The sequence below is a fragment of the Physella acuta genome, unplaced genomic scaffold, assembly GCF_028476545.2.
Source record: "Physella acuta isolate Inbredline_101_S28 unplaced genomic scaffold, ASM2847654v3 ptg000006l, whole genome shotgun sequence".
NCBI lineage: Eukaryota > Metazoa > Mollusca > Gastropoda > Physidae > Physella > Physella acuta.
This window is the reverse complement of record NW_026731526.1, coordinates 401561-425483: the sequence shown is the minus strand read 5'-3', so window position 1 is coordinate 425483 and position 23923 is coordinate 401561. Positions and strand designations below refer to the sequence as shown.

At 39.5% G+C, this 23923-nt stretch overlaps 2 protein-coding genes across 2 annotated transcripts; both read left to right on the top strand.

Moving 5' to 3' along the window:
* The first annotated feature begins 9219 nt into the window (after window positions 1-9219).
* On the top strand, window positions 9220-14412 carry LOC131937031 (uncharacterized). The gene is made up of 6 exons (XM_059294244.1): window positions 9220-9283; window positions 10506-11661; window positions 12517-12584; window positions 13301-13466; window positions 14005-14110; window positions 14227-14412. Exons 1-6 carry the CDS (start codon window positions 9220-9222, stop codon window positions 14410-14412), a joined length of 1746 nt encoding a protein of 581 aa, XP_059150227.1.
* A 1195-nt stretch (window positions 14413-15607) lies between these two features.
* Window positions 15608-23612, top strand: LOC131939832 (uncharacterized). Its single transcript, XM_059298385.1, has 11 exons — window positions 15608-15730; window positions 16510-16689; window positions 16943-17053; window positions 18338-18448; window positions 18651-18702; window positions 19109-19245; window positions 19651-19889; window positions 21092-21265; window positions 21783-21921; window positions 22518-22594; window positions 22988-23612. Exons 3-11 carry the CDS (start codon window positions 17038-17040, stop codon window positions 23033-23035), a joined length of 993 nt encoding a protein of 330 aa, XP_059154368.1. The 5' UTR covers window positions 15608-15730; window positions 16510-16689; window positions 16943-17037; the 3' UTR covers window positions 23036-23612.
* Window positions 23613-23923: the final 311 nt, after the last annotated feature.

Genomic DNA, 23923 nt, shown 5'->3' with positions numbered 1-23923 from the left:
GGTACATGTTTCAAGTCGCTTATTGGTCTGGTTGCCGAGATATGGGCAAAAAACTGCATTTTTGAAAGGTTTTTTGGCTTTTCCAGGAAATCCATGAAAGAAACCCGGAATTTTTTTGGCCTATGTTCATCCTCGTAACTTGCTTAACATATTTGCTTTTGGAACTAGTCCTCGATATTGCTTCGTTGAGGAGGAGATATGACTTAAAGCTGCGGACACACATCCATCCATTCATCCATCCATACATTCCCAGAAATGACGAGTTAATAAAAGCAATTCTCCAGAATGGAAATTGCGCTAAAAACATTAACCATAAAACTTTAATGGGAACAATGATTTAATGGAATTAATAGCATGGTTGACATTTTTTTGTCTGTCTCATCCCACCCAATTTTTGTCATTTTTATGTATTAGAATTTTGATTTTCTAACCAATATTTCTTTACTTGAAATCATTTTTTAAAAATGTTTATCAGGTAGGCCTTAAGATATATTTTTTTCAATTCATAAAGGGAAACAATAAAACAAAAATTAAAGTACAGTACAAAGTTTAGTTGTCGAGCACAATTATTTCTGGACAATGCTAGTAGGTCAAGAATCTAGATTTTAAAAAACAAACACCTAACCTAATTTCCACGCATTAACAGTGGGATAACTACCCAGTACGCACCAGCAGACGCGGGTCTTGTGAGATAGGTCGTAGGCTGTGTATAAGTCTGCCTAGCTTTATGTCAACTATATGTTGCCTAAGTTATAGACAACATGCAATAGACATATGTTTATTGACTTAATTTAATAATAATAACGAAAAGGACTTGATATTTCGTTATTGCACTTGATATTGTTAGAAGATCATGACAATACTATACTATCACTAACTAAAAGGTTCAGCTTGACAAAACGGACCTCGTTATCTTTTTTTTATCATTGTATAATTATGTTATGCTTGTACATTTATTTTAATGTATCCTTCATGTAATATGTCAAAACTTTCACACTTCTATCGGAAATTCGCTTTTCATAATATATATCACTATTTCATTAAAACCAGAGTTTCTTTTATGCATCTCTTGGGGAAAGGGGGGGGGGGGGGCGGCTAAGAGCGTCTACCACCACCCACCCTTGAAAACCCTACACTTGAAACGAAATAGTATTTATATAGAAAACAGATACTTTTACCAGTGTCCGCCCCCACCCTCTTGAAAATTTAGTACGCCCCGAGCCCCGAAACTTTCAAGTGCCCCCACCCACCCGAAAAAGTCTGAAACACTGATTAAAACTGAACTAATGAAATGAGATAATGTTGATTTAGAGAAATGTTGAGCAAGTAATTTCAGCCCAAAGACTTAGTTAAACAGACGATAGCTACTAGAAATGGTGAAATACTACGTTCTTGCTATCCGCTATGGTACGGTTAACGTTGGGTGTGTACACTAATAGTAGGTTTAACATTGGCTGTGTACACCAGTGGTAGGTCTGAAACTGACTGCGTACACTAGTGGTAGGTTTAACACTGGCTGTAATATAGTCTACGCCAATGTGATAACTGAGCAAACGTTACATAAACTTATTATACAGTGTTAATTCCATCAAAACGTAAGATAACTGGGTCAGGAGTCACTTGATCGAGCGTCATGTTTAATTGACGTCATCCTGTAGTGACGTCAGGCGTGGAGCCAGGTAGATCAAGCCACGCCCACGGTGTGTGTGTGTGTGTGTGTGTGTGTGTGAAAAACTAATAACTTTTCTATCTGCAGATAATACGTGTGATGGGTGCGATAGGGGATAGGTGTGATAGGGGATATGTATGATAGGGGACAGGTGGGATAGTGGACAGGTGGGATAGGGGATAGGTGGGATAGTGGATAGGTGGGATAGGGGATTGGTGTGATAGGTTTTAAGTGAAAGGTGTTGCCAGCAAATGTTAAAAATATCTTTCAATAGACCCAACTCACAAACACTAACTCAGGTTCCTCGATTCATTTATATTTTATTTAAATATATCTCAAGCATTTCTTGGGAGAGGCTGGCTGAATGACGCATACAAACTCATATTTTCCTGCTACTTATGGTATAGACATAACATATTTCAACCGACTGCAGCTTCAACAGGCTCCTACAAACCTGTATAGACGCTAGCCTCTACTATCGAGCCCGACATACTCCTAGTTTTACCTGTAGCATTGTACAACCATATCTGAGCTATACCTTACACAAACAGCTCCATGTTGACCTGGTACTGATCACGTGACCTCTCAGTCAATTTACATCGACGCTGGCATGACCCCCCCCCCCCCCTTTATTAAAACAAAGACCTACTTTACATTTAATATGATGACGAATTTTAAAATAGACTGATTTTTTTGTAAAGGACTTTAAACTTGCAAGGAACTTGCAAAGGAATTTAAACTTGCAAAGAAATGTTATCTAAAAGAAAATGTCCTAATGAGGTCAGTCAGAAGCGTGGAGATCCACACCAGGGTCAGGGGCGAACTATTAACTTTCCTACCCTATATACACACAGTCAGAGGCGTAGCTACCCTTCCCGGCGCCCGGGGACAAACTTTCAATTTGTCGCCCCCCCCCCCCCCTCAAACTTTCGATGTGCACACCCCCCCCCCCCATATATTTTTTAGATTTATAATGCAAAACTGCAGCTAAAATGATATTTTAATGTGTTTTTCCAACCCATTTTGGCGCCCCCTGAGGTCGGCGCCCAAGGACATAAGTATCCCCGCCCCCTCCCCACTCGCTACGTCTCTGAACACAGTACACCATGACACTAGTTTAATTAACTGTAAGCACAATAGGCAGCATTTGTGGGATTTATCTTATCGCACTAGCTACAGTATAGTGAAACATTACGTTCGCTATTTGAATACACTTTTAAGAATATTTTACTACCACTCTTAGCGCCCTTAATTCTGCGCCCTACTCGCTCCCACCCACCTGATGTTGATTCTAAAGAAAAGTATTAAAATAATGACTTAAGCTAAACTAGTGATATGGAGATTAGCCGGAATGATTAAACTTCCTTATGAATATTAAATGTGTCAATACCTATATTTCAGTGTTTGCCTTTCATGCATATATTACGTCATTAAGGAAGTAGGTTGGTCGGAAATGACGAGTTAAAGACAGCTGTGACGTCAGCCAAGCAAACACTTGTGTTTGCTCACACGACGAAGTATGGGCGTGATCTACGTAGGTTTGTCAGTTGCGTAGCGAGGGGGGGGGGGGGGCGGGGAGGGGGGGGTACATATGCGCCGACCTTAGGGGGCGCCAAAATGGGTTGGAAAAATAAATTGAAAGGTTGAGGGGGGTGCAAATTGAAAGTTTGAGGGGGAGGGGGTGCAAATCGAAATCTTGAGGGGGGTGGGGTGCAAATCGAAAAGTTTGTCCGCGGGCGCCGGGAAGGGTCGCTACGCCTCTGAGGTTTGTAGTTGGTAAGAAAGTGGTGTTGAATAGGGTTGGTTTGGTAGGCGAGGGTTGACTTAAACATTCCATCTCAAAACGAATGTAGCGGTTAGGGTTATATTTATGGCTAAGTTTAGGCTGCACATAACACAAACAAAAAACAAGTGTAAAGGCTAGGGTTAGTTTGATCATACTCGAGACACCGGCAAACACATACATAAAAATGCACACATAAACATACACTTAGGCGTACACGCACACATATAAAGTCAAACAGGACATACATAAATACACAACTGGGTCGGACTTTGCTTCAGCCAAGGGGCTGCGTGTGTGTGTGTGTATGTGTGTGTGTGTTATAATTGTATTATATCAGCAGATCGCGCTGTATTCTGTCAAAGATTCCAAGACTTTCAAGAAAAAAATATTTTTTAAACAGTTATTAAAATAAATTCTAAGCTTTAAAATGAATAGGGATGTAGTCTACTTCTGTGAACATGAAACCTGCTACAATGAAAGTATTATTGGAAGGCGTGGTCGAATGGTGGAGCATAAGACTGCTAACACGAAATCTATGGTTCGAATCCGGGTTCAAGTCTGTTGAAGATCTTTGAGTACACCCAGCTGTAATAGGTACATGTAGGCTTCGATATTTGTCTATTATGTTAGGGTTATGCTTAGGATAGAATACTTCTCTCTGATGGGCGCTGATTCATCATATATTAACACCCACTTTGCTGAATGAATGTCGACTTGACGCGCTATGTTCTTGCCTATCGATACACTAAGGTTGATGTTCGTGTTTTTGTTGTCAGTCATTTGATTGGCAGATATAAAAGCTCTATTAGTTTCTGTTGGATTCAATTTGTTTTATGTAATTGTAATATTTTTTCTTAATTAGTTTAATTAAAAATGAATCCAATCTACTTATATCACATTAAACATGAAGCATATTTTAAAGTTTTTCTAGAAGGACTAAAGCACTTTATAAAGTTTTTGTTACTGACGGTTTTAGTTTTAGACTGTAGTCACGATTCTTCGAAATGAAAAAAATTAAGGTATCCATTTAAAACTTTTCTTTTTTGATGTACCTGTGTTTGTTTAGACCTAATATAATTAAGTTGATTGCAACTCCAAATAAAAACTGGCATGGCGCATTAAATACTATAACCAACAAATCTTTTATGTAAAAACTTTGTTCTTTTGGCTTGGAAAAACCAAATAATTCGGAGTCTTAGGTCCATCGCCAACTCTTGTTTGCTCAACATTAAGTTCTCGCGAGAAGGGTCGAGATCGAGAGTAAACTGGCGGAGTGTTGCAAGTGAAAATACGATGACGCGCTTCGGCTGCACATGCTAATCTGGGATCTAACGGTTGGACGTAAAACATGCAGTAAAAAATAGTCTATTTTTAACTGTAAGGGCTACCGATTGGAGTTTAAAATAGCCACTAGTGATGTGAATAGTTGTAGTATTTAAGCAAACAACTAATTAAAATAATGCACTCTTATGTCAGTGCAATTTTATTTCTGTTAACGAAAATGTACTTTCGTTCAATGGTGTGGTTACAATGTAGTCCTTATGACTTCTAACACGAAAGTCTTGAGTTCGGATCCAGAGTTTCTTCCAGGCATCTCTTCGGGGCAAAGCATCCCCCCCCCCCGAAAAAAATTCTACCCCCTCCCCCAAATGAAATGAAATTTATATAATTTATATAGAAAATATATACTATTAAGTGTCCGCCCCCCCCCCCCCCCCCCGAAGAAAGTCTCCCCCCCCCCCCCCCCGAAAATTTCACGTGCGCCCCCGGAGAAAAAAGTCTGAAAGATCTCTAGACTGTAGGACGTCCCTGAGTTCACTCAGCTTTGATGTGTACCTGACTCGCGTTAGGGGAACAAATGCGTTGGTCCTTGTATTGACCACATTATCCTCCCGTATGGCGAGGACACTGAAACATATGAACTCTACTTCATCTGCCCCGTGTATCTTTTTTTTTTTTTTGTACAAAAATCAATTTTTTAGAATTTTTCAAATGTTGACTGTGTTATTTCTAACAAGCTTGCAGTAACCTCAGCGTTTATAAAGTTCGTACCAATCATCTTATTAGCAGCAACACTAGAAATAGATATTTAATAAATAAAATGTTCCAAACACAATTTTATGCAGTTCATTATTCAGTGTGTATGTGTGTGGGTATGTGGGAGGGAGTGGGGTGGGCTGTGTGTGTGGGTATGTGGGAGGGAGTGGGGTGGGCTGATATTGTTGATTAATATGAGAGATGTTGGTCTAAAGACACTGTTGTATAACATTGGGGGGGGGGGGGGGGTTGGTACGAAATCTCATAGTTTAGAGTACATACATATTTTCACAACTCCTGGTAGTAAAGTACATGATTTAAAATAATTAATGTAATCCTTATACCAGCCTTTTCAATATGTTCTAATGGATATCTAACAAGTGACTAAAATATACTTAGAAAAATTACAAAATCTTGCTATACTTTAAGAAATACAAACCTACTTTAGTGACACTGTCCTCACTCTTCCCGCCCCCGACTAGATACATGAAAGAAACTCTGCATCCACTCATTATTTAAAACAGGATTTGAAAAAAAGAAATTAAGTGCAAAGTTAAATAATCCAAACCAATATCAACACCCCATACAAAATTATAAAGCACCACCCCTTTGAGTATCATAATAAGGGCACGATCTCCAACCACATACAAGTCTACATCAAACGTCTTTAAATGTATGACGTCATATTAACTCACACTGGTCATTCTACGTCACAATTTCTCAGCCTCCCATCTCCCGTACGCGTGACGTCATAAACGTATAACCGTTTATGTTAACGTATACTCAAGTTGTTTTCTATAAACAACTCGCAATGAAAAAAACACCTTGTAAATTAAATTAAGCGCAATATACATAGGCGTATGTTCTGATACATCGTTGGAGGAAGTAAAGCCTGTTGTTTAGGCAAAACTAAAAGAAAATTTTTTAAATTCTTCACGCTATAAAAATAGGTTAAAGTATAAAACTAATCATACATTCGAAATAAAGTTAATTTATTTAGCATGGCATTTAAAAATATTTATTCACACTCCACCCGAAGCTTGAAGTTTTACAATTTATTACCTAATTTGCATAAAATATTCATTTCGTCCAAGGATGTGAAACGCCCATCACGACTGTAAGCCATTGAAAGACAACCCCCGTCTTTGTACATTCCTTAACACCGTCCCAGGAATTTCCCACGTGCAGAATAAAAAAAAAATACCAAGATAAGAGACTGCCTGTCGTCTGCAAGGATGTCAATCTAGTGGTTGGGATTTTTTATTTGGAGTGTTTGCTTTTGGATGCACCTGAGATATTTGACGCGCCGGCTGAAACTGCGTGCGCCTTAGTGGTTGGCTGCCGGGAAGCTGCCCGTAGTTGTTGCCCTTCAATGGTTTCTCTGGTCCGATCAAAGCCAAAATATCAAATAATGCAACCAGACATTACAGCGCAATTTTTGCTATTATTGGCGGCAAAAGATGTGGGTGGTAAGTGGTAAATGTGGGTGGTAAATGTTGGTAGTTAATGCTGACAGAAGATACATAATTTCCTTAAGACATTTTTTTTATCTTGAGAAAATTGTGAAATAAAGAAAATATCAAGAGCATAGTTTTCATTGTTAGATTTAAACGCATATATTTATTTAAAAAAAAAACTGTTTAAATTCACCATGAACAATAGGGCTCTTTCAGTTAAATGTATTCTAAATGTTTTAAAACAAATAGAGCTTTGTAAATTCTACGCTTTAAAACTAAAACTTCTTTAAACTTGACCTCTTTAAAAGCTGACTGAATTCTATTTGAATTGAAAATAGGGCTTTGTGAATTTGACCCGTTTTAGAACAAGGTCTTTAAACACAGAAACGTAAAAAAAGACAGAACAAATCCTTTTACAATGTAAGTAAAGTTTCTAGTCTCGGCGCCAAGTTTGTACCTGTCAGATGTATCACAGGATGACATGTCACTCTATTGACACAACTGACACGACAGTCGTCTGTCACTTCTCCTCATCTTCTGTCATCTTTTCTTCTCAATAAGACTCATATTTCTTCTAACTTTCAATGTGAAGTCTTCTTTAAACAGCAATCTGTTGACTGATTGCTTAGAACAAATACACACTTTTTTTTTTTTTTTTTTTTTTTTTGCAAAACTATTACATCTGAAAAAAACAAGTTAATTAAAAAGTCTAGTGACAATTTTAGCGCAATTTCCTTATGTTATCTAAAAATAGCTCTGTCGTAGCGTAAATCAAGAGCAGGGTTAGTAAAACCATTGGTTAGTTATTAAAACGTTTTTTATTAAATAAACCTAACTACTAACTAAACTCAGCACCTTGAAATCAAGAGCAGGGTCATTAAAACCATTGGTTAGTTGAACTTGATTATCAACATGATAATCATTAAGATGATAGATCTCTACTTCCGGCATGTATATACAACCACACCACACGCGTCATCACGTTCAATAGATGCGTCATCGCGTTCCATGGCTGCGCCATCACGTTCAGTAGGCGCGCAAGTTAATTAAAAAAGTCTAGTGACATTTATGCGCAATTTCCTTATGTTATCTAAAAATAGCTCTGACGTATAATGATGGGGTGCGTTCAAGCTAGAAGAGCGATCGGTTTGTAGGTGTTTATGTAATTTTAAAATTTGTGACCGAACGAGAGGATATTTTTGAAAACTTTCTTCGGCAATATTGTTCTAAATTATGGCAGGAATCGATTGGTACATGTTTCAAGTCGCTAAGTGGTCTGGTTGCCGAGATATGGGCAAAAAACTGCATTTTTTCGAGGTTTTTTGGCTTTTACGGGAAATACATGAAAGAAACCCGGAATTTTTATGGCCTATGCTCATTCTTGTAACTTGCTTAACATAATTGCTTTTGGAACTAGTCATCGATATTGCTTCGTTGAGGAGGAGATACGACTTAAAGCCCGGACACACATTCATCCATCCATCCATTCCCAGAAATGACGAGTTAATAAACGCAATTCTCCAGAATGGAAATTGCGCTAAAAATTCTATATATAAAAATAAGGAAATAAAAAATATCAAAGATGAATGAAAAAAGTGACCGTTCAGACGAAAATAGAAACAAAACAAACCAAAAATAGACACTGTTCAAACTTATTTGAGCCGACGGTAACACGGCTCAGTTACAGGAATGTCAAGGGTGGGCACAGTGGTGTGTACACTGGTGTGTACATTCATGTGTACACACGTTGGTGTCGCCACTCAGACAGCAGCTATTATCAGCGTGTCCACCCTTCAGAATAATGGCCGTCCATCCTCGCTTGTACTTAACTGTGCACCATCGAATTTAGGGGCGCGTCCATCTATAGACGTGATACCGCTCCCATCAGAGACTTAATGACAATTCCACCCCACACGTAATGGCACTTTCACCCCCACACGTAATGACACTTTCACCCCCACACGTAATGACATTTCCACCCCCACACGTAATGAGACTTACACCCCCACACGTAATGACATTTCCACCCCCACACGTAATGACATTTCCACCCCCACACGTAATGACACCTCCCCCCACACCTAATGACACTTCCACCCCAGGACATAGTGACACTCCCACCCCCAGACATAATGACACTTCCACCACAGACATAATGATATTTCCACCCCACACCTAATGGCACTCCACCCTAGACGTTATGACGTATATAGTCAAAGACGCATAGTAACATCCACCACCAGAAGTAATGACGTGTCAACCGCTACGCAATGGGCGAATCCCCCTCACTCCAAGTGACGCATCACCCGAGTCATGCTGACGCTTCATCTCAGGGTACTCCTAGCCCCAGACAAAGGCGTAGCTCCATCACTAGACATAACGACGCTTACATCCTCTGCTTTATTTAACTTCTAAATGTCATGACGCGTACATACCCAGCCCAGTTGCACCATCTCGCCAGTATAACAGACGCCCCCTCCCCGATTGTAGGAAAAAAGTCACAGGAAAAAAAAAAACACAGGAAAAAAAAAACACAGAAAAAAGTCACAGGAAAAAGTCACAAGAAAAAAAAGTCACAAATATTTATTTGCATGAAATTCGTTGATATTTTTATGTATTAAATATTTAGAGAGTGCAAATTAACATAGGATTAATTAAATGTAATGTGATGTGTGTAGGTTGTATAAGCACAGTAATTGTTATAATTCATCTAAAAATATTTAGTATGAAGTTTGTAGATTGTAATTATGTTAAATATAATATTAATAACAATTAATAGAATGCTCCAAAGTCCACGGTTTTCATTGCGTTATTTTTTTTTAATAGCAACATTAATTTACTATGAAATGGTAAGTTCATCTGACTCAGCTGCCCTCATCGCAACAATAGTTATGCTTAGTTCAACCAACTTTAATGCCCACATTTATAACGCGCATTAGAATCAAAACCGAAAACCGGCAAGGTTCAAAGGCTGCATTGACACAAAACGTCACCAACACACAATATGTTCGGACAAGGTCTACTGAGGAGAGGTCGACCAGAGAACAGCCTACGGCAAAACACAATGATGTGCCTAAATTTCTTCTATAATTAACTTTTCTACCGCGTATTTAACTAAATCCGTAACAAAAGTTGAGATTGTTGTGTAAATTATTTTAGAGTATTTTTACTTACAATTGATATAAACCATAATGCTTTTAACGTCTATAAATAATTTAAGCTATCAAAAAATATAACCCACAACAATAAACATACAAAATTTTACAATTTTTAACTAATAAATCACAAATATTTCTAAAAATATTTTTGTGACTTTTTTTCTGTGACTTTATTTCTGTGACTTTTTTCCGATAAAATTTTTCCATTGTGACTTTTTTTCCTAGCAAAAACTGTGACTTTTTTCTGGTTTTTTTCCTGTGACTTTTTTCCGTTCACCCCCCTCCCCAATCCTACAGACGCCCCCTCCCGTCCTACAGACGCCCCCTCCCGTCCTACAGACGCCCCCTCCCGTCCTACAGACGCCCCCTCCCCAGTCCTACAGACGCCCCCTCCCCAGTCCTACAGACGCCCCCTCCCCAGTCCTACAGACGCCCCCTCCCCAGTCCTACAGACGCCCCCTCCCCAGTCCTACAGACGCCCCCTCCCCAGTCCTACAGACGCCCCCTCCCCAGTCCTACAGACGCCCCCTCCCCAGTCCTACAGACGCCCCCTCCCCAATCCTACAGACGCCCCCTCCCGTCCTACAGACGCCCCCTCCCCAGTCCTACAGACGCCCCCTCCCCAATCCTACAGACGCCCCCTCCCGTCCTACAGACGCCCCCTCCTCAGTCCTACAGACGCCCCCTCCCCAATCCTACAGACGCCCCTCCCCAGTCCTACAGACGCCCCCTCCCGTCCTACAGACGCACCCTCCCCAGTCCTACAGACGCCCCCTTCCGGTCCTACAGACGCCCCTTCCCCAGTCCTACAGACGCCCCCTCCCCAGTCCTACAGACGCCCCCTCCCGTCCTACAGACGCACCCTCCCCAGTCCTACAGACGCCCCCTCCCGTTCTACAGACGCCCCTTCCCGTCTTACAGACGCCTCCTTCCGGTCCTACAGACGCCCCCTCCCCAGTCCTACAGACGCCCCCTCCCCAGTCATACAGACGCCCCCTCCACAGTCCTACAGATGCCCCCTCCCCAGTCCTACAGACGCCCCCTCCCGTCCTACAGACGCACCCTCCCCAGTCCTACAGACGCCCCCTCCCCAGTCCTACAGACGCCCCCTCCCGTCCTACAGACGCCCCCCTCCCCAGTCCTACAGACGCCCCCTCCCGTCCTACAGACGCCCCCTCCCCAGTCCTACAGACGCCCCCTCCCGTCCTACAGACGCCCCCTCCCCAGTCCTACAGAGGCCCCATCCCGTCATACAGATGCCTCCTCCCCAGTCCTACAGACGCCCCCTCCCCAGTCCTACAGACGCCCCCTCCCGTCCTACAGACGCCCCCTCCCGTCCTACAGACGCCCCCTCCCGTCTTACAGACGCCTCCTTCCGGTCCTACAGACGCCCCCTCCCCAGTCCTACAGACGCACCCTCCCCATCCCTACTGACGCCCCCTCCCCAGTCCTACATACGCCCCCTCCCGTCCTACAGACGCCCCCTCCCGTCCTACAGACGCCCCCTCCCGTCCTACAGACGCCCCTTCCCCATCCTATAGACGCCTCCTCCCCGTATCTTACAAGTGTTGACACCCTAAGCAGGAAGTGTACCTTAGTCATCGTTAAGACGTCGCAAGGCCTTGAAAAAAAAATAACAAAAAAATGGCTCATCTATTTCCGGTTCCTTAAATCAAACACATAGCAACTGACGTAATTCCGAAGAAGCCATCAAACCACGTGACCCATTGTACTTGAATTAATCCCTAAAAATAGCCCCACCAATAATCGGACGGGAATGCCGCTTACGTTTACCTAATGTTTTAGAGTGGTTCCATCCCTTGTTGTCTTTTGTTGTGCTTGGGATTTGAACGCTTGTGCGCATGTCCGCGCAATAAGCCTTGCATGTTTAAACACCGATTAGTGACGTGTGTGTGAACCATGTCAAACAGGTGTGGCGGCTCACAGCGTAGGCACCCACAAACCAACAAGGCGGGATCGAACCTATATAAGCCGCAGAACGCGGCGGTTAAAACCAAGAGCAAGAATAACCTTAACAACAGGTTTTTTAATTCCGAAAAACGTAACATTAAATTTTTTTTTTCGAAACTTAAATTTGAAACAACATTCTGAAACCAGTAACGATTACATAAAAATAAAATTAAAAATAAAGTCATAAATACTCTAAAGTAAATTGCAAATTTTCACAACGTGAAGCAAATAATATAAAATTCTTGCGCCTACTAAAGAAACAAACCAAAACCATAAGAAATACTCGCATTGAAGGTAATAAAAAAACTATATTAGTTTTTATAAGGTGTTTATAAAAATTTAATCGCTAAATATTGTCTACAGTAATATACAGTATAATTAAGTTTTTAAAGAAAAAATTGATATACATGATAGTTTGTTTGTTTTTCACACTCACAGGAATACAAAGATGAACCCGACACAGCTATTTATCTTCGCCATTGGAATACTAGTCACATACGCCCAAGGTAGGTTTCGGTGAAAAACGTGTTTTGAACAACTCACAGCTTAAACTTTACAGAATCATTCTCATGAAGAAATAGACGTATTTGATTTTGATGATTAGTAGGTACTGACATTAGATATGTGTGGAGAATAAAGTTTATATATTATAAAATCTCTATTTTACGCATCATAACTACTGCTAGACGCAATTCGTGGATTTTTAATACTGTTTTCTGTCACCATTTGGCAGTCTTATCGCAGATGGGTTTTTTTTTCTCAGCTAGCGATAGCCAGCAATAAATACTAAAGCTCATGAACACGTAGATAAATTTACTGTTTATTCACAATACAACACTAAATTGTGTTTCATTCTAAGATTAGACTTCAATTAACTTGTCACTAGATTTTCCAAGCTGGTATAAAATAAAGATTTTGTACACATGAACCTTAAAAATGAAGAGTTCGTCTGTTTAAATAAATATATTAAGTGTTATTTTTATTCCAATTTTATATGTTTGTCATTAATGTTGAAAATTCGATACATTAAGTAATTAATTTTTTTTTCCTTAAGTGTTACTTTTGTTCCAATTTGATATACATTTTACTAATTTGAGATATTCAGTAATTAAAATTCTCTCTAAAGTGTTTTTTTTTTTACGACTTGTTCTATTATTTTGGTGTGTGTTTTAAACATGATAAATCAAACTGTTGAAACGAAATGCAAATTTCTCTCTTCCAGTTTGCCCACCAACAGAAGTCCTGTTTCTGCTCGACCAATCAGAAAATGCCAGACTAGCATCGTCTGACGACCCGTCCAACGATTTGACCAAATTCAACATTTTGCAAAACTCCATTTCCAGCTTCTACAACAATGACGTCATCACCAGCAGCATTAACCCTATCAGGTCTGACTTCACTTAACAAACACTGTGTTTTTTTAATGGAATCAAGTCCTTTGTGTCTTTCCTCTTACAAAGTAGCTAAAAATATGACAGTATCTAGTTTTAGGGGTATAATTAGTTGATGTAATTAATGACATTTTAAACTATTTGTTGTGTCTGCAATGCGCTACACTCTACCACAAATAAAATTACATAATTTGTGCGTCAAAAAAGGGGAACTAATTAACTTTTTGGCATAATTAGCACTAGCTAACTTTTTCTATGGATCTAAACGATCTTTTTTGAGGCATACGTTAAAACTTCCACGATATTCGTGTATCGAGAAATAAGTGAGTTTTTACCTGAGAAAACCATTTTTGTTAATTGATTTCCTTCTCCTGGCTTTATTGTAAATAATTTACTCTTTGTTTATTTGGCAATTACGACAACATATTCTGGTCAAGTTACCTACTATCTGCTGTACATGTTTTTTTCCCCGCCATATTTACTCTAGTTAATTGTCTGTCTGGCAATAAAAAAAATTGTTTGTTCTGGCCAACAGAGTCGGCGTCTATGACTACAGCAGTTCATTTTTTAACATCACCCCAGCGGGCAGCAGTTTGAACGATGCGCGCGCTACTGTCAATCAAATTGGCAAGGACGCCAATGTAAGTTCATCTTACCTTTTAAACAGCCACTAAACTGAAATAATGCACGCTCTCGATGCTGATTGGAATAATGAATAGTAGAAAAAAAGTTCAATGTTTTTTTCTTTTAATTTTAGGCCGGATCGTGGACATACATTGGCCTGGAGGGGATTCGAACCCGACCCCTCTATGCTAACAACAAGCTGATCATCATCTCATCCCAAGGATCCGGGTCCGCGTCTCGCAGAACCCTGGCACAGTCCGAGATCCTCAGAGTCCGACAGCTGGGCTGGAACCCTTACGTCATCGCCTTGCAGGTATGACGTCATTCGTTTGCACGTGCACAGTTTTTAAATTTGATTATTATCTGCGAAGATTGACTGATGTTTGAAAAATATTTAAGTTCTGAAAAAAAAAAATGAAAACTGGCCAATTTAGCTTGATTAATTTTGACATCTATGTCTAACAATGTTATTGTTAAATGCGAAAAAAACATTAGACTATGACAGAGCATATTGATTTAAGGGCCGTTATTTGCTTCAGGTAAAAGCTTGCCGGCTTAGCTAGGGCTGTAATTGTTTTTCTAAAGTAAATAAAGATTGGCATTTTTAATCCTTATTGACTTTAGATTTTCAATTTGAAATGTATGCTGACTTTGGATTAACCGTACCAGGGCTAACATTATATTGACTTTGAGTTAATTATAATAAGGGCATAAAGCTTATTGACTTAGTCTGAATTTTACTGCGCAGCAAACCTATACGAATTCATCCTATCATGGGTGTGGGCTTGCACGTCACTGGCGTAAACTACGAGTGTTGGGGGCAGTGGGAGGGGGGGGGGGGGGAGGAAGAGGGTTCAGACCACTCTTAGACCATCAAAGTTAAAACTGTCTCATGTTAAGTTAAAGCTGTTGTCGACGCCACCAACTATGGTGTTGACTTGATTGCTTATAGTTTCAATATAAAATAGCATAAAGCCAGAATTCTAGGTACAGACTTTAACTAAATTTTTGAAAAACAGAGACCCTATTGCTATAGATTTGGTATTTATAAAGCCATGAACTCTAAAATCTTTGACTTATTACATTTTTCTTTTACAGACCCTATTGCTTTAGACTTGGTACTTATAAAGCCATAAACCTTAACAACCTATACATTATTTTTCAGTACAGAACCTATTACTTTAGACTTGGTATTTATACAATCCTAAGCCATAACGTCATTGACTTATAAACTTTACAGGGCAGAAACCCAATCGACTTCGAAGAACTCACCATGATAAACGGTGGAGTCAGACCTCCGTATTTGAACGACACTGCGAACTCTGACCCTAAGAGCTACAGACTTCTCACCCCCGAGCTGAACAAAATCATCGCCAACCTGTGCAACGAGCTGCCCCCTACCACCACCCCGACCACCACCACTACCACCACCACCCCGACCACCACCACTACCACCACCACCCTGACCACCACCACTACCACCACCACCCCAACCACCACCACCACCCCAACCACCACCACCACAACGCCAACAACCACCACCACCACAACCCCGACCACCACCACCACACCAACAACCACAACTAGAAGCACGACTACGACCACGCTCGCAGACAAAATTTTTACTTTTGGCGGATGTGAGTTTGAATTTATTTCACGCTTTTAACTTTAATATATACGTACATGCGTCAGCTACTTGTGATACGTATACAAAGTAAAGAATCCTCTTCAGGCATAGCGATCGATTAAGTATATCAAGTAAATTTCATGTTTCTTGACCTCTGAATATGAAGAGAAGGTGTGGCCAGTACTTTGCCCATCCGCCTTTACTTTCCCTAACATGAGTTAGGTACCCATCATAGCTGGGTGAACTCAGGGACGTCCTATTTATTTGAATCCGGATTCGAATCCCAGCCTTTCGGTTAAGCAGCCTAGAGCTCCACCGCATAGACGCCGTCCCTATTCGTAATAAGTATAGCCGACACGTTAGGGAAAGTAAAGGCGTCTGGGCATAGTGCTGACCACACTTTCTCTTCATATGCCGAGGTCACAGAAACAAATGAACTCTACTTCAGTTGCCCTATAGACCGTCAGGTTTGAAAAGGGAACTTTACTATAACTTTTTATAGCCGACACATATTTTCCTGATTTACTAGGACAATTAAGATAACTTTTAAAGACAACTTATTTATTAACTGTAATTTATTTTAACATTATAATTTAGATGTTAACTTCAGTGATGACTATTATATCTTTACTGATGGGTTTGATAATAATTAAAATGTTAACTTCAATTATGAATTTAGCGATGCCTTTATTGTCAAATTCAATAATGATAAATGCTGATTTTAAACAACCCAAGTGCCCCTTACATTGATACTTTGTATAATAAGCCTAACCTACACCACCCCACCAGCTCCCATATGCAGCAAGTGCCTGTTCGAGGGAGGGTTCGGGTTCGACTCCGACCCCCAGTACTGCGACACCTTCTACCAGTGTATCCCCGACTCAGAGCCCATCAAGAAACTCTGTCCTGCTGGAACCTTCTGGAACGGTGACCAGTGCGACTTCATCCACAAGGTCAAATGTCAACTCGGTATGTAAACAAATAAAGTCACCTGGCACGTCTATATTTAGTATCCAAGAAATACTGGCTGCGACTGAACAGGTTTAGAAAATTACTTAGTCTTAAATCTACGGGTTAGTTTACACACCACATTTTACCTGTGACAAAAACAGCAGAAAAACACAAGACTTACTTTACATTTGAATGACGACACAACATTTTACCTGTGATAAACAAAATACTATAAACACTTGACATCTTTTACCTGTGTTTCTTGTTTCAGCTGTTTGTGACGTCAGGACCCCCGCCGGGACCCGCTACCCCAGCGGACGATGCTGTAACAAATTTTACGAGTGTAACAACGGGAACCTGACCGAGATGAGCTGCCCCATGGGTGAGTAGAGAAGTGGTAACTTTTATTGGCAGCTTTGGTGATAGTTTTTTAGGGGATAACTTTATTGGTAAGGTTAGTGATAGCTTTCTTGTTATTTTATGTGATAACTTTATTGGTAACGTTAGTGATAGCTTTCTTGTTATTTTATGGGGATAATTTTATTGGTAACGTTAGTGATAGCTTTCTTGTTATTTTATGGGGATAATTTTATTGGTAACGTTAGTGATAGCTTTCTTGTTATTTTATGGGGATAATTTTATTGGTAACGTTAGTGATAGCTTTCTTGTTATTTTATGGGGATAACTTTATTGGTAACGTTAGTGATAGCTTTCTTGTTATTTTATGGGGATAATTTTATTGTCAACGTCAGTAATAGCTTTCTTGTTATTTTAGGGATAACTTTAGTGTTAGCTTTGATGATAACATTTTGGTTAAATTTAGTGACAGCTTTATGGCAAACTTAAGTGATAACGTTATTGTTAACATAGTCGTGCTTTTATTGTTAACTGAAAGTTTCAATGTATTGTTATTTTTGGGGATAACTTTATTGTTAACTTTAGTTATAACTTTATTGTCAACGTTAGGGGTAGCTTTTTGTTATCATTAAGGATAAATTGATGGTTCACTTTAGGAATAACCTCATCGATTACTTTAGGGAAAACTGATTCGTTGTTTTATGTTAACTGCATTTTAAATCAACATTAAAATTAGTATCAAGGGATATTTTTTTTAACTGTGGTAACCTAAGTAACGCTAAATGAAATTCTCAATTTTAGTGTTAGCTTTAATGATGCCATTTCTAATGATATCACGATAAGAACAGGGGTCGGCGTGGTCGAGTCGGTAAAGCTCATGGTTGCTAAACCGAAAGGTCTCGAGTTCGAACCCTCGGGTAGATGAGGCTCATTAGCTGGGGACAGCCACTCTTCTAGGAGAGACAACTCCAAAATTAAACAACTGCTGCCTTGTAGTTTGTTCTTGGTTGGACAAAGGCTATGGAAGCAAATCCAAAAAGAAAAGCAGGCTGAAATCGGAGTCAATGGCCTCAATGGCGCATAACCAGTTGACACGTAACGCTTAATTGTGTTGGAGGCGTGGTCGAGTCGGCAAAAAGCTCATGGTTGATAAATTCGAAAAAAAAAGTCTCGAGTTCAAACCCACTGGCAGATAAATCTCGATCCCCTTCAACACTAATAATTAAGAACGAAGAAGAAGAAAGAAACGATAAGAACGGTTTAAAACTATGAAACAACGACATGACACCTGGTTCCCGTTGACTTTCAGACCAGTTTTATGACGCCACTAGCAGAAGGTGCCAGACTGTCTCCAACAGGACGGTCGTGTGCGAGATGACCAACAGGTTCGAGTGTGACGTCAACAGGAACGGACCAGTCAGTGAGTTGAGATTTTCTTGTGGTGCCTGTCTGGGCGGCCTTGTTAGATTATCGGCTGTTTGTAGATTTAAAAATCATGAATTTTATGATAATTTTTTTCCATTGATATTTGGGGAATGCAGATTTTGATTAGTGCAAGATATCGAATTCTCATCTTGTTTTAATGTTTCTTAGAGTTAACTTTTTGTAAAATTTTATCACAGAAACCGAGGCTTGTGCTGGATACGCCCCTGATCCATTTGGAAACCCATGCAAGTAAGTCTTAGTTACACTATGTTGTATACTACAGTTTGGTGGACACTGATGTGTATTTACAATTCTAAACACACGTAAACGAAACATGGTTTCTATTTGAGATACAACATGTACTTTGACCGGAGCATGATATGTGATTACATTTAGAATAGGTTAATTGAACCTCTACCTCCCCCCCCCCACTAATAGAGTTATTCCAGCTCTCGTTTGAATAAATCAACATTCCCATCTATTCTAAATTAACTCTAAACCGCACAAGTTCTAGCCCCAAGCTAATGTATCACCGTGGCTATCACACGTTTAGATTAACGTCCTATAACCCTAACTAACATCAGCTAATCCCAATTCGCCTATTGCAGCCTAATCCCCCTCACATCACCTAATCCTAACGTCCATCTATTACCAGATACCAGTACCAAGGAATCTCCCTGAGCGTTGCCCCCGGCACAGAATGGAACCAGACCAAATGTTCTCTGGACTTCAGCAAGACTGACCGCTGCTACAACACACTGGTGGCCCTGGACAGAGATTTCCTAGGCAACGGTAAGACATGGAATGGACACCAACTACTAGACGAACTATCTGTTGTGTAATACTATAAGCAATGACAAACTTCATTGACAAGAGTAGGACTATTCTGTATTTATCAGACCCCCATGTCGTAACATATTTAATACAGAATCTGTAACAGGAATGGTATTTATGTTTAGCACCTATACTCCTATTGATCTTTAATGATTGTACCAAATTTTAATATCTTTGTTTATCTATCTTCAATATTACTGAGTGACAGATTTTTAAAATCGTCGCTTTTCAGTAATTTTGTTCACGTTTTTTTGTAATATTGTTCTAAAGTTTTAACTCTCGATTATTTGTAGTAGTGTACTATAATACATTTAACCCTTTAACTTCTGTAATATTATACAAAAAAAAACCCTTAACCCCCAGGCTCCTCCAATGTCTGTAACGCCGTGTTCCTGGCCAACTTCGACAACGGAAGTAAAACCGTCCTGAGCGAGCGTCTGAACAAAGCTCTGGACGTCTACTCCATCCAACAGGAAGTCCGTCTGGAGAACAACGCCCTGACCTTCACCCCTGACATGAGCAATGCCTTCCTCTACTACTTCTTCTTCAACAACAAGGACATGGCCAGTAACACCGCCTTCAGAGCTCGCGTGCGATTGGACGTAAGTCTTGACCCCATGTGTTTGTCTTACTTTGACCGCTAACTGATTCAATGTTGGTTTCTCTCTAAATAAACACTGCTCTCCAACACCCAATGTTTCTACTAGCTATACACGGTTTATCTCCCTAAAAATCCACAGCTAAATAGAGACTACGATATTTTCTCCCAACAGCTACTACTCCCACTAATCAAACACTATTCGTCTCCCCACAGAATCCCCAGCTAAACAAAGAGTACGACATCTTCTCCAACAGCTACTGCTCCCACTAATCAAACACTTTTCGTCTCCCTACAGAATCCCCAGCTAAACAGAGAGTACGACTCCAACAGCTACTGCTCCCACTGCTCCCACTAATCAAACACTATTCGTCTCCCTACAGAATCCCCAGCTAAACAGAGAGTACGACATCTTCTCCAACAGCTACTACTCCCACTAATCAAACACTATTCGTCTCCCTACAGAATCCCCAGCTAAACAGAGAGTACGACTCCAACAGCTACTGCTCCCACTGCTCCCACTAATCAAACACTATTCGTCTCCCTACAGAATCCCCAGCTAAACAGAGAGTACGACATCTTCTCCAACAGCTACTGCTCCCACTAATCAAACACTTTTCGTCTCCCTACAGAATCCCCAGCTAAACAGAGAGTACGACATCTTCTCCAACAGCTACTGCTCCCACTAATCAAACACCATTCGTCTCCCTACAGAATCCCCAGCTAAACAGAGAGTACGACATCTTCTCCAACAGCTACTGCTCCCACTAATCAAACACCATTCGTCTCCCTACAGAATCCCCAGCTAAACAGAGAGTACGACATCTTCTCCAACAGCTACTGCTCCCACTAATCAAACACCATTCGTCTCCCTACAGAATCCCCAGCTAAACAGAGAGTACGACATCTTCTCCAACAGCTACTGCTCCCACTAATCAAACACTTTTCGTCTCCCTACAGAATCCCCAGCTAAACAGAGAGTACGACATCTTCTCCAACAGCTACTGCTCCCACTAATCAAACACTATTCGTCTCCCTACAGAATCCCCAGCTAAACAGAGAGTACGACATCTTCTCCAACAGCTACTGCTCCCACTAATCAAACACTATTCGTCTCCCTACAGAATCCCCAGCTAAACAGAGAGTACGACATCTTCTCCAACAGCTACTGCTCCCACTAATCAAACACTATTCGTCTCCCTACAGAATCCCCAGCTAAACAGAGAGTACGACATCTTCTCCAACAGCTACTGCTCCCAGTGTCCCGACACCATCCGGCTCACAGTCTCAGCCACATCCAGTACCAAGCGTGTGGTCACCGCCATGTTTGTCACCACTGGAAACTCCAGTGTTCAGACATCCGCCATCATTGATCTTAGAGTGAGTACCAACGTTTGTTCCGTCTCTAGACTCACATTTCCAGAACATCTGCATTGGTTTTACATTTTAAATGAGTTCGGCTTTTTAAATTAAAGTATTTTATTCCTACCATGAGGTCAATAACCACCCAAGCTTAAATGGCCCAAAGATTGGCTATTTCTAATAAGTTACTATTATTTTTATTTCTTTTATAGACATTTTACAACATTTTGGACGCAAAATTTGATTTACTTCAATACATACAATTCGATCAGAATTATTGCATATACATTCATGGATATACTTTATTAGTTAGTTAATTTTATACAAGAATGTTAATTATCATGATGTTCTAACATTGTACATTTATCAAATAATAAACATGCTACCTGCTTTTACTTTTATGGTTTAATGAAGTTAAATGTAACAATTTCCTTTTATTTTAAACACATACAATTTGCAAATATTGAAATCAATCATCAATACAAGTACAAAGACCAACATTTCTATAACTGACATTGTCTTTTTTTTTTCTAAGAACGCTAACGATATGATGGACATCACCGTGGTGTTTGGGGACAACGCCATATATGGTAAAGTGAAAGAGGTCAGCGGAAGTAACGTCAACAGTGTCATCCAGGCTGTTGACTTTAGCAGGGTGGGAAAGACAGCCGGAAGTAAGTTGGGCAGTTAGCCAGGTGTTTAGTTCAATAGGGAAGTGTTATGGCCAATGTCAAGGTGTTCTCATATACACATAGATTAACATGTTTTCATTACTCCTATACACATAGATTAACATGTTTTCATTACCCCTATACACATAGATTAATATGTTTCATTACTCCTATACACATAGATTAACATGTTTTCATTACTCCTATACACATAGATTAATATGTTTCATTACTCCTACACACATAGATTAATATGTTTCATTACTCCTATACACATAGATTAACTTTCATTACTCCTATACACATAGATTAATATGTTTCATTACTCCTACACACATAGATTAATATGTTTCATTACTCCTATACACATAGATTAACTTTCATTACTCCTATACACATAGATTAATATGTTTCATTACTCCTATACATATAGATTAACACAACCAACACACCATTGAACGAAAATAATTAGGGAACAATGACGCCTTTTTAATTAAACAGTTTTTTAAAAGTTGAATAATTTTCATAGACGTTTTGTATTCTATGTTGTGTGTATTTGGATTGAAGCTACATGACAAGTCTTTCATTATCTGTTGCAGGTCACATAGCCATCAACAAATGTGGCATTCAGCTTGGCAGAGGTCCCAACAACCACTTCGTTGGACTTATTGATCAGGTCAGTTCAGAGTTCACGATCTTTCTCATTTCCATAGCGTTGACTTCTCGATACACCACATCTTTGTACCGCAGTGTGTGATGTTAGGGGAAGGCGTGGCCGAGTGGTAGTACACACCGAATGACCCAAAAGTTAGGAGTTCTGTACCCGGACATGAGATCGCAGGCTGTCTTTACAGAGCGAACAGCCCCCTAACTCCCTATTCCATACTGTCTTGCAATGCTTTCGAATATGAATTAAAAACCTGACGGGGTCTCAGGATTGTCACACACTTAATTCCATAACCTGTCTAAATTTACCAGACATATACTATACACGACATCGAATGTGTATGGTGTGCTTTAAGTTTTCATAAAGCTGATATATTAATCTTTTTCTTTTGTTTCGTTTCAGTTTGCCGTCTACGAGAGCTGCCAGGATATCGACTCAGTCCTGAGATAAAAACTAAAAACTAGGAACATTAAAGTATAAAAACATCGACGCATAATGCGGAACAAAAGTATTCTAACAACTGTTACACATCTGCAATAAAAAATATTGTATCAACAATATGTAGCTAAACACAATGACAGTCGTTCAAATGAGCTAAGATACGAAAGGGCTATGTGATATGAGATTATAAACAGTACAATAAAAGTAATACAAATTATTATCTCATATGTCTATAACATACAACAAAATATAATAATATTTACAATATATTACATTTTAAAAAGCATAAAGTAAACACAAAAAATTCTAGAATATATAACTGATTGAAACATTTATGTTATACGATAAAACATCAAATATAATTTAATTACACATTTGTTAACAAGATTATATTTTTACCAAAAAGATGCACGCTATGTATTTGTTCTAAATAAACCGAAACAATGTAAATGAAGTATATTTATCGAGACGTACACAGCGTCAACTTGCCAACAAACGATAATATTATTATTTACAGTTTACACGTTTTTATTGTACCTGTTTTTTATTCTTTTATAAAGTTTGAATTAAAATCTGGTGAAGAAAAGATCTCTATTCGTCTATTGATACTATTGTGTTGTATTGTCAGTTTAAATATATATTTATACAAACAAAAGGATAATGCCCTACTTAGACTATACCTTATTAACCAGGGCTTTATATTTGCAATGCATCCAGTGTTTCTTCCAGACTTTCTACTAAGTGATGAAATTTCAATCGTAAGTTTAAAAACTTAAACATAGCTTTGAACAATATTTGAGCCATTTCCAGTAACCAGAAGATTTAATTAAATCAATTTCCGATTTCTCAAAAATCGTTTGTCGCTGAAATATATTTTAAGAAGCTCTACCAACTGAA